The sequence below is a fragment of the Octopus sinensis genome, linkage group LG18 (assembly GCF_006345805.1).
Source record: "Octopus sinensis linkage group LG18, ASM634580v1, whole genome shotgun sequence".
NCBI classification, from domain to species: domain Eukaryota; kingdom Metazoa; phylum Mollusca; class Cephalopoda; order Octopoda; family Octopodidae; genus Octopus; species Octopus sinensis.
Window position 1 is genome coordinate 6,222,913 of NC_043014.1, and position 12,500 is coordinate 6,235,412.

A 12,500-nucleotide genomic window follows, 5' to 3' on the forward strand; every position below is an offset into this window, starting at 1 on the left:
TGGGAGACTTTTCTTATAGTAGAAGAAATAGCTAAGATTTTTGGCTGCTATTTCTAAAAATCAGGTGTGGTAAAGTAAATTATTTTACTGAACCCTAATTATATAACGTTTATATATATATATATATATATATATACTTGAGGAGACCTATTGAGTCAAGTACATCAACATCAAAATAAAAATCAAATGGAAATTGTAGTTGTGATACCCGTGCTGGTGGCACATAAAAAGCACCATCTGAACATGGCCAATGCCAGTGCCGCCTTGGCTGGTGTCCATGCAGGTGGCACATAAAAAGCACCAACCGATCATGGCTGTTGCCAGCCTCCTCTGGCCCCTGTACCAGTAGCACGTAAAAAGCACCCACTACACTCTCGGAGTCATTGACGTTAGGAAGGGCATCCAGCTGTAGAAACATTGCCAGATCAGACTGGAGCCTGGTGCGGCCTCCTGGCTTCCCAGACTCCGGTCAAACCGTCTAACCCATGCCAGCATGGAAAATGGATGTTAAACAATGATGATGATGATGATAAATAAAGAAACACATATTAAAAGGGGTCCTTGGGAAAACTCATTTAAATAAAAGGCTGGAAACTACTGGTCTAACATTTTTCTAAATTTTTCTGGAATAAATGGAATTCCAAATTCAGATTCTGCATGAAAAATTCTATCAATATCCCAAATTTGAAAATTTTCACTTAATTTTAAAATTTCAAAATCTGTGTCACCATCAGAAAGAGTACCTGTATGAAAACGTACCTGTATGAAAACATAAACACCAATAAGAGGCACAGCTACAGCCAAGAAAATTGGTATGCTGATACTAATGGCTATTAAAATACTAATAACGCTGGCAAACATCAGGATAACGGTACGGATGAGAGATGGCAACAGGTTGTCCATGACGTCCGTGTCTTTGGAGAAGCGGTTGACAATACGGCCAAGTGGTGTGGTGTCGAAGAATGACATTGGTGCTCGAAGAATGCTGTATAGCATTTTTGCATGCATGACATTTGCAGCTCTCACCATGAGGTAAGCGGCCAACATCGTAAAAATGAATATAAACAGACCTGAGAATAGAGAAAAGAAAAGAAAAGAAACATTAATAAATGATATATATATACATACATATTAATAAAAGGAATTCCAACCTTGTCTGATTTTCACGTTTTATTTACAATCTTATAATAATATAATATAATATAATATAATAGAATAAAATAAAATAAAATAGTAGAATGTTAAATATTCATTCTGATTGAACTAGTACTTTCATGCATTAAATTCTGCAATCTTCAGGTTCATGTAGTAGTGGTGACAGTCATGCTTCACAATTTTTGACTGTAGCGAGATGATTAAATCTGTGCCTTAAATACAGCTGTGTAGGCTCCAGATTGCTAGGTTTTGCAAACTGTATTCTGACCAATCAGTGTGTAGTATCACTCAATTACTTAAGCTGATTGGTTGGTTGAGCTGATTGGCTTAGGTGTCATGCTTTGTTGAACATGTCAAGAGTCCTGTATCTTAACCCTGGCCAAAGCAGCAATTGTTGGGCTATTTATATAATATATATATATATATATATATATATATATATATATATATATATTATATATATATATATATATATATGAGGTTTTGGATAAAAGAAAATAAAGAGGATCAATAGCTATGACTTTATTCAACATATCCCCTTTCTATTTATTGCAAAGGTCCTTCTTTTTTTTCTAAGGCATCTAAAAGAAGTGGAAATTTGGATCTCAAACCAGGCCTTTCACAATACCCTTAAAGCAGCACCTCACATTTATAGAAATGTGTGCACACACACACATATATATATATATCATCATCATCGTTTAACGTCTGCTTTCCATGCTAGCATGGGTTGGACGATATGACTGAGGTCTGGCGAACCAGATGGCTGCACCAGGCTCCAATCTGATCTGGCAGAGTTTCTACAGTTGGATGCCCTATATATATATATATCATCATAATCGTTTAACGTCCGTTTTCCGCGCTAGTATGGGTTGGACGGTTCGACCGGGGGTCTGGGAAGCCAGGAGGCTGCACCAGGCTCCAGTCTGATCTGGCAGTGTTTCTACAGCTGGATGCCCTTCCTAACGCCAACCACTCCACGAGTGTAGTGGGTGCTTTTTACGTGCCACCAGCACAGGTGCTAGGGGAGTCTGGCAGCGGCCACAATCGGTTGGTGCTTTTAATGCGCCATCGGCACGGAAGCCAGTCAAGGTGGCGCTGGCATCATATATATATATATATAATATATATATATATATAATATATATATATATAATATATAAGAGGTGCGGACCAAATTTCTTCAAAGGGAATGTAATTTCTGACAAGGAATCTAGTTTTTATTTCACAAAGAGTTTTCTGTTTTTGTCTTTGGAATTAATTAGACTCTGAAACAATTTGTAGGATTATGAATTGAATTAAAGTTCGTCTACACTTCCAATATATATATACAAAAGAGATACCCAAAGAATAGGATATTTGACTCACTAGAAAGAGCAGTTAAAACTCCAAGCCACCAATTGTTGTAATTCTGAAAGTGATTGAAAAATAAAAAACTTTTAACTATCCTATTCTTCGGGTATCTCTTTTGTGTTTGAACCTACATTGTATTCTTCTCTGAATAATATATAGTCTATCGACTAATTTTTTCTTTCTCAGTAGACCACTGGTAACTAAGAATTTTTCGATGAATATTCTTGCTACCCTAAGATTTTAATTAATGATAAAATGTATATATATATATATATATATAATGATAAAATATATATATATAGGCACAGGAGTGGCTGTGTGGAAAGTAGCTTGCTTACCAACCACATGGTTCCGGGTTCAGTCCCACTGTGTGGCATCTTGGGCAAGTGTCTTCTGCTATAGTCTCGGGCCGACCAATGCCTTGTGAGTGGATTTGGTAGATGGAAACTGAGAGAAGCCTGTCGTATATATGTATATGTATGTATGTGTGTGTATATGTTTGTCCCCCTAGCATTGCTTGACAACCAATGCTGGTGTGCTTACGTCCCCGTCACTTAGCGGTTCGGCAAAAGAGACCGATAGAATAAGTACTGGGCTTACAAAGAATAAGTCCCCAGGTCAATTTGCTTGACTAAAGGCGGTGCTCCAGCATGGCCGCAGTCAAATGACTGAAACAAGTAAAAGAGTAAAGATATATATATTAATATATAATAATATATATATATAGATAATATATAATAAAGGTGACATCAGACAAAAAATTGGGTCCGGAGCAGAATGCCCTAATCATTAAGCCATGTACCCTCACAGCATTACATGACTTACTCTTGTAATACAAACATTCCTTTGCTGTAATACATACACACACAAAGATTAGATAAGATTTCGTAACTCACTCTGTAATATACAGAAGCCACCATATTTTTCAAGGAATACATTTTCACTGTGTTTCAGGGCTTCACTGTCGTTGGTGATCGTTGCCACTTCCGTTGTCCAGCTACTGATGATAAATGATGGGTAGACTGCAGAGAACTGGTACAATGCACAGGTGATCAGCATGCAGAAGCTCAGTTTCAAGCCCATAGCTTTCAAGTAATTATAATACACGGAGAATTTCACCTGGAATAAATGTTAACGGAAAACGATTAGAAGAATTAGAGATGAGGACACAACCTATTTCTTTATTACTCACAAAGGGCTAAACACAGAGGGGACAAACAAGGATAGACATAGGTATTAAGTCGATTACATCGACCCCAGTGCATGACTGGTACTTAATTTATCAACCCCGAAAGGATGAAAGGCAAAGTCGACCTCGGCGGAATTTGAACTCACAACGTAACGCAGACGAAATACCGCTAAGCATTTCGCCCGGCGTGCTAACGATTCTGCCAGCTCTAGGTGCAATCTAGGACACAACCATATTCACACACACACACACAGACGACCATAGGCACGCATGAATGCACACATAATTACCCGTTTAACCATTTAATATTCAGATTATACAGTCATGTTTACGCATTCATGCTTTGATTTAATCATACGTTATCTCTAACTGTGTGGTCAGTCCCGCAGCATGGCAAGTGTCTTCTATTATAGCTTCAGGCTGACCAAAGCTTTGTGAGTGGGATTTGGCAGAGGGAAACTGAAAGAAGCCTATTGAATGTATATATATATATATATATATATATATATCTATATATATATACATATTTATGTTTATATATGTATATTAATACATATTGATGTTGTATATATGTATATATATACAAAAATGTGACGCGTGTGTATCGTTGGCGATTTTTTTCCTCCGTATTCCCTTCCTGGATCTTCCTTTTCCTTTGTTTCTGATGAAGAGCTCACTCGAAACGTTAAATCCTCTTTCTTCCTTTCCTGACTGTCCATAACAATACTTGCTCACGTCCTCACGTGTGTGTTCTCTTTGTGTTTCATGTTTGGATTAACTTTATTATATTTATATATATATATATATATATATATATATATATATTAATAGTAATGGTATGACAAAAGAATGAATGAGACCACGATATTATGTAATAGAGGAATTTATCTGTAAATGTATTGTATGACAAATATTCATTTGCCATAATAAAACTCTGAGTTTCGGATGTCGGGGAGGAAATTTGCTCCAGTATACACACAAACACACACAACATGCCATCTCACAATACATCTGAAACTCAGATTTATTACGGCAACCGAATAATTGTAACATATTGTATTACAGATATAATATATATATAATATATATGACCGCACCGCGTGTGTGTACCATGGAGATTTTTTTCCTTCGTCTTCCCTTCTCTGGATCTTTCCTTTTCCTATGTTTCTGATGAAGAGCTCCGCTTGAACGTAAAACCCTCCTTCTTCCCTTACTTCCTGAGCGTCCAATAATACTATATTTGTTCCACGTCGTCGCGTTGTTGTGTTTCATGTTTGGTTAACTTCATATTATATATATATATATGTATAATATATTATATAGTATTAATAGTAATGGTATGACAAAAGAATGAATGAGACCACGATATTATGTAAATAGAGGAAGTTATCTGTAATGTATTATATGACAAATATTCATTTGCCATAATAAAACTCCGAGTTTCAGATGTTGGGGTGGAAATCTGCTCCAGCATACACACAAACACACACACACATTCATATATATGTGACCGCACCGCGTGTGTACCATTGGAGATTTTTTTCCTCCATCTTCCCTTCTCTGGATCTTTCCTTCTCCTATGTTTCCAATGAAGAGCTCTGCTCGAAACGTAAAACCCTTCTTCTTTCTTCCTTCCAGACTGTCCAATAACACTATACTTGTTCCAAATCGTCGCGTTGTTTGTTTTATTGGTGTTGGATTAACTATATCTATATATATATATAATATATATATATATAATATATATATATATATATACACACAAATATGTATATATTGCTCCCCCATCACCATTATAGGTATTTATACTCCAGTGAAATTAAGAAATCTACTCATAAATAAACGAAACCCTCAAATCCATCTCTGTACACACTCACAGTTGCATATCTATGTATGCACTGATGTATGTTTGGAGACAAGCAAACTGAATTTTCATCATTCTGAGCCACTCAGCCCTGAGTATTTCTGCCAAATTTGGTGAAAATCTGTTCAGCCGTTTTCCAAGAATTTTGCAAACACACAGACAAAAAGACAAAGATGAGTGATTACAATATCCTGCTTTCGTTTACGCAAACAGGGTAATGATGTGACTATTTATTTTTAAAACAACATTGTAGAGTAGGTGAGAGAGGTCAGGTGTGTAGGGTAGGTGTGTGGTGCAGATGCAAGAGGCACAATTACTTATGCACAACATATGCAGTCATATATGCACTTACATACACATTCACACATAATGTCTTAAATACACAGAATATCACATACATACAATTATGCGCACACACCATACAGGCATACATGAAGGCTTACACATATGTAAATACATACACAATCACACACACACATGTAAATATGTAAATCAAACTCACACACACTGCACAAGCACATATACACATACCCTCACACCACTACATAAACTGACACATATACACCATCTCACATTCACGCACACCATCTCACATACACACACGCCATCTCACACACACACACACACACACACCCTCACACAAACACACACACAGACCATCTCAAATACAAATACACACACCAACAAACATAGAAACACAAACACACACCATCTCAAACACACACAAACACATACACACACACACACACACACACACAAACACCATCTCAAACACACACACAAACACATACACACAACACCATCTCACACCCACAAACACACACACACACACAAACACACACCATCTCACATGCACACGCACACACCATCTCACACACACATGGACACAAACACACACAGACACATCATCACACACAACTGTCAGAATTACAACAACATAGAACTGTATGGAAAATGCCAGATGCAAGCTGAAAACAGCACCGTTGCATAATGACAAGTGCAACAGAGCAAGACGAATGCACAATGACAGGTTGAAGACTGGACAAACGCACAACTGCAAATGCAGGATAAACAGAAACGGAAAACAGTGCAATCAGAGAACATCAAAACTGCAAACTGTCAAGTGCAGAAAATCCTAAGTGCACACTGATGCATGCAAGATGACAAGCGTGCCCTAGAGACATGCACAGGATGACAGGTGTGCACCACGGACAAGTGCAGGATGGCCTGATTGCACACAACTGCAAGGTGTCATGGTTATGTAACAGCTAAATGACAGCAGAATGGTAAAGAAGAGGATATACTCTCTAATACTCTTTTACTTGTTTCAGTCGTTTGACTGAGGCCATGCTGGAGCACCGCCTTTAGTCGAGCAAGTCGACCCCAGGACTTATTCTTTGTAAGCCTAGTACTTATTCTATCGGTCTCTTTTGCTAAACCGCTAAGTTACAGGGATGTAAACACACCAGCATTGGTTGTCAAGCGATGTTGGGGAAGGACAAACACAGACACACAAACATACACACACACACACATATATATATATATATATATATATATATGCATATATATGATGGGCTTCTTTCAGTTTCTGTCTACCAAATGCACTCACAAAGCTTTGGTCTGCCTGAGGCTATAGTATAAGACACTTGCCCAAGGTGCCACGCAGTGGGACTGAACCCACAACCATGTGGTTGGTAAGCAAGCTACTTACCACACAGCCACTTCTATGCTTATTATCTACAACTATGATATGGTTGTAGATTAAAAAATACAGTTGTATGAATACATCTTTGTAGAATAGAGAACATTCGAAAAATACCACAACACAATCGATGGCTATAGCACACAAGAATCACATGACTATCGTAGCTATCACATGACAATCATATAACTACTGCATGAAACCTACATGACAAAAACAAGTATTACATAACTACATGTCACCAACTTTGAAAAACCTGAGCAAAATTTAATAAGACCTTTTAAGGTGGCGAGCTGGCAGAATCGTTAGCATGCCGGATGAAATGCTCAGCGGTATTTCGTCTGCCGCTACGTTCTGAATTCAAATTCCGCCGAGGTCGACTCTGCCTTTCATCCTTTCGGGGTCGATTAAATAAGTACCAGTTACGCACTGGGGTCGATATAATCAACTTAATCCCTTTGTCTGTCCTTGTTTGTCCTCTCTGTGTTTAGCCCCTTGAGGGTAGTAAAGAAATAGGTATTTCGTCTGCCGTCACGTTCTGAGTTCAAATTTTGCCGAGGTCCACTTTGCCTTTCATCCTTTTGGGGTCGATTAAATAAATACCAGTTATGCACTGGGGTCGATATAATCGACTTAACCTGTTTGTCTGTCCTTGTTTGTCCTCTCTGTGTTTAGCCCCTTGATGGTAGTAAAGAAATAGGTATTTCGTCTGCCGTCACGTTCTGAGTTCAAATTTTGCCGAGGTCGACTTTGCCTTTCATCCTTTTGGGGTTGATAAATTAACTACCAGTTACGCACTGGAGTCAATGTAATCGACTTAAACCCTTTGTCTGTCTTTGTTTGTCCCCTCTATGTTTAGCCCCTTGTGGGCAATTAAGAAATAAAAAATTTAATAAGACCTCACCACAGTTTTAAAAAACCATCCCCAATTTTAGAAGCCCTCACCAACATTCAAAGGCCAGACTTCTCCGCCATCCAAAGCTCTTACGTCACTGAGATTCAAACACTTACATCACCAACTTCAAGTTTTTCTTCTTCGATAAGTTTGCTCTGGACAGGTGGTGTCTGGGATGGCCGTTTCCCAGACTTTTCAAGCTGGACATCGTCCTTCATGATACTCGATTGTCTTCTGACCCTTGTTGGGGCCTCCATTGATAAGGAGGACTTCAGTTTCCTGAAACAGGATTGAGAAACACAACATGAGACATGACTGAGGTTATAAGTCACCAGAGAAGAAGAATTTTAGAGAAAGATATTGGTAGGGACCATTTGTTTATAGGTATTGTTGCCCCAGCATGGGCAAGGAAACTGTCTAACAGAGTTGCAGGAGATTCCAAAGTCATCTGGAGACTTTGGTTGAAGCCAATGACGATTCTATTGAATAAATTTACTCTTTAGTATTTCAAAATATTTTTATGTAATTTTGGTAAATATATTTATATTTGGTAAATATACAGGGTGTCCCAAACAAATGTATACACATAGTGGTTCAGCAAAAGAGAACGATAGAATAAGTACTAAGCTTACAAAGAATAACAAATTTACAATTATTTAAGGTGTGTATACATTTATTTGGGACACCCTGTATAGGCGCAGGAGTGGCTGTGTGGTAAGTAGCTTGCTAACCAACCACATGGTTCGGGGTTCAGTCCCACTGCGTGGCACCTTGGGCAAGTGTCTTCTGCTATAGCCCCGGGCCGACCAATGCCTTGCGAGTGGATTTGGTAGACGGAAACTGAAAGAAGCCTGTCGTATATATGTATATTATATAATATTATGTGTGTTTGTCCCCTAGCATTGCCTGACAACCGATGCTGGTGTGTTACGTCCCCGTCACTTAGCGGTTCGGCAAAAGAGACCGATAGAATAAGTACTGGGCTTACAAAGAATAAGTCCTGGGGTCGATTTGCTCGACTAAAGGCGGTGCTCCAGCATGGCGGCAGTCAAATGACTGAAACAAGTAAAAGAGTAAAAGAGAGTAATATCTGATAAAATAAGATGTCAGTATTATTTTCTCTTTTTTTTGCATATTTAGATGACAACTTATTCCCCGCACCCTCTATGTGTGTGTGTGTGTGTGTGTGTCTAAATATCTGATGGCCAGATAACTGAAGAGATGGTGGCGTGGATCTCCACCTCAGCATCCGAAACTCGGAGTTTCATCTTGGCTACCGAATAATTGTCACATATTACATTTACAGATACATATATACATACACACACACACCACAAGTTTATATATATATATATATTTTTTTCTTTTACTTGTTTCAGTCATCTGACTGCGGCCATGCTGGAGCACCGCCTTTAGTCGAGCAAATCGACCCCGGGACTTATTCTTTGTAAGCCCAGTACTTATTCTATCGGTCTCTTTTTGCCGAACTGCTAAGTGACGGGGACGCAAACACACCAGCATCGGTTGTCAAGCAATGCTAGGGGAACAAACACAGACACACAAACATACACACACACATATATATATATATATATATATATACATATATACGACAGGCTTCTTTCAGTTTCCGTCTACCAAATCCAACACAAGGCATTGGTCGGCCAGAGGCTATAGCAGAAGACACTTGCCCAAGATGCCACGCAGTGGGACTGAACCCGGAACCATGTGGTTGGTTAGCAAGCTACTTACCACACAGCCACTCCTGCGCCTTATATATATATATATATATATGATAGATAGATAGATAGAGAGAGAGAGAGAGAGAACTGATACCATACAAATAACACTGTTTCCATGCAGTTCTCCCCCACCCCCCACCCAGTTTATTTCAATGTTATGCTTATTTGCTGTTGTAAAAATTTTCATATTTAAAAACAAATATTACAAATTTTCTAAAAAAAAAAAAAAGAGCGTAAAGACAAAAAGACAATCACCTACCTGGATTCAATCAAGGTAGATAAGTTACTTTCATCACCTGATGTTTCTACATTCTCAGACACAGTGGAATCTAAACGACTTAACATTTCTCTTTTGATATCTCGTGCTGCCAATTGGAAGGAAAATACAGAAATACATCGGTAAAAGTTGTATATTGGCATCATCATCATCATCATTATCATCATCATCATCATTTAGCGTCCGCTTTCCATGCTGGCATGGGTTGGACGGTTCAACCGGGGTCTGGGAAGCCAGGAGGCTGCACCAGGCCCAGTCTGATCTGGCAGTGTTTCTACAGCTGGATGCCCTTCCTAACACCAACCACTCCGAGAGTGTAGTGGGTGATTTTTATGTGCCACCGACACAGGTGCCAGACGAGGCTGGCGAACAGCCACGCTCGGATGGTGTTTTTTATGTGCCACCGACACAGGTGCCAGACGAGGCTGGCGAACAGCCACGCTCGGATGGTGTTTTTTATGTGCCACCGACACAGGTGCCAGACGAGGCTGGCGAACAGCCACGCTCGGATGGTGTTTTTTATGTGCCACCGACACAGGTGCCAGACGAGGCTGGCGAACAGCCACGCTCGGATGGTGTTTTTTACGTGCCACCGGCACGGAGGCCAGGCGAGGATGGCATGGCCACGATCGGATGGTGTTTGTTACATGCCACCAGCACGGAGGCCAGCCGATGCGGTACTGGCTACGGCCACATTCGGATGGTTTTCTTATGTGCCACCAGCACTGGTATCACAAAACTACAAATTCCATTGATGTTCATCGATTTTGATTTGATTCTTTTTTGTATATTGGCATCAATATGTGGAATCTTCTCTGAAGTCCCTTCAAAGGTGAAAATAAGGTAACTTCTAAAATAAACTCTCTATTACTCTGAGTACCATGGTTTTTGTCCTTGGGTCGCATCTGTTATTTCCTATTTGTGTACTCCTGGAAAGTACGGAAAATGGTCAACGTTTCCTTCAAACTTTGCTTTCGTTACTCTTTTACTTGTTTCAGTCATTTGACTGTGGCCATGCTGGAGCACCGCTTTTAGTTGAGCAAATCAACTCCCAGGACTTATTCTTTGTAAGCCTAGTACTTATTCTATTGGTCTCTTTTGCTGAATTGCTAAGTTAGGGGACGTAAACACACCAGCATCGGTTGTCAAGTAATGTTGGGGGAACAAACAGATACACAAACATACATATATATATATATATATACACACACACACACACACATATATATATATACGACAGGCTTCTTTCAGTTTCCGTCTACCAAATCCACTCACAAGGCTTTGGTCAGCCAAAAGCTTTAGTAGAAAACACTTGTGCAAAGTGCTACAAAGTGGGACTGAACCCATGACGTGGAATTTGGAAAGCCAGCTGCTTAACCACACGGCCGTGCCTCTTCCTACTGTCACAACATTGGGGAGTCGAATGGATCTGCATCACAATGTTTATCTCAGAAATTTCACTTGCTTGAATTGCATTGGATTAATAAGTGGTTGAGTATACCATAGTGATGTATGACAAGAATGAACACCACTACTGCAAACACCATTGCTGCTACTACTACTACCACCACCATTACTATTACTGCCATGAGCATTACTACCACCACCACCACTACTACTACCAACAACAGCAACAACATAACCACTACGATTACTACATGCACCACAGCTACCATAACACAACCACTACTACCACCACAGCACCAACACTCAAGAATTTGTCTTATGAAGAAAGGCTGAAGACGCTCGACCTTTATTCTCTAGAAAAACGACGATGCCGTGGTGATCTCATTCTTGCTCACAACATTATAAGTGGAAAGTGTAACCTCTCGAAAGAGCTGTTCTTCACTCCTGCTGCAGAGCGTCGGCTGCAGGGTCACTCCGAAAAGCTCTATCTGCGACGATTTCATCTCAATCAAAGGAGAGGGGCTTTCTCCATCCGGGTTGCGGGTCCGTGGAATAAGCTGCCAGACGAGATGGTGAAGATGCCGACGGCCGCTTTGTTCAAAGTCTCTCTTGACCTCAAGTGGCCTGAACTCTTTACATGAACACTACCCTGTACTTAACTCCATGTCCCCCTACATGGCCTTGCTTTTTGCTTTTTGAGCCAAAAAATTAACTAACTAACTAACACTACCACAACAACTACACCACACCTACCCTCATCTCCACTCATCCTTTACCACCACCATCTTCACCATCAACACCACAGGTCTTGGCTAAACAACAACAACAAAAGCAACAAAAATAGAAACAAAAACACTGAACATTATTTACATTTGATGGATATTTGTCCACATCTTGTTTGTTGTTAACACAA

General features: G+C 39.6%; 1 protein-coding gene across 1 annotated transcript in view; it reads right to left on the reverse strand.

The window, feature by feature from the left end:
- Nucleotides 1–12,500, reverse strand: part of LOC115221788 (multidrug resistance-associated protein 1-like) — a 114,046-nt gene that overhangs the window by 21,865 nt on the left and 79,681 nt on the right. The window contains 4 exon segments of the mRNA XM_029792018.2: nucleotides 760–1,070; nucleotides 3,405–3,627; nucleotides 8,278–8,440; nucleotides 10,163–10,268. Coding sequence (XP_029647878.1) covers nucleotides 760–1,070; nucleotides 3,405–3,627; nucleotides 8,278–8,440; nucleotides 10,163–10,268 — 803 coding nt within the window.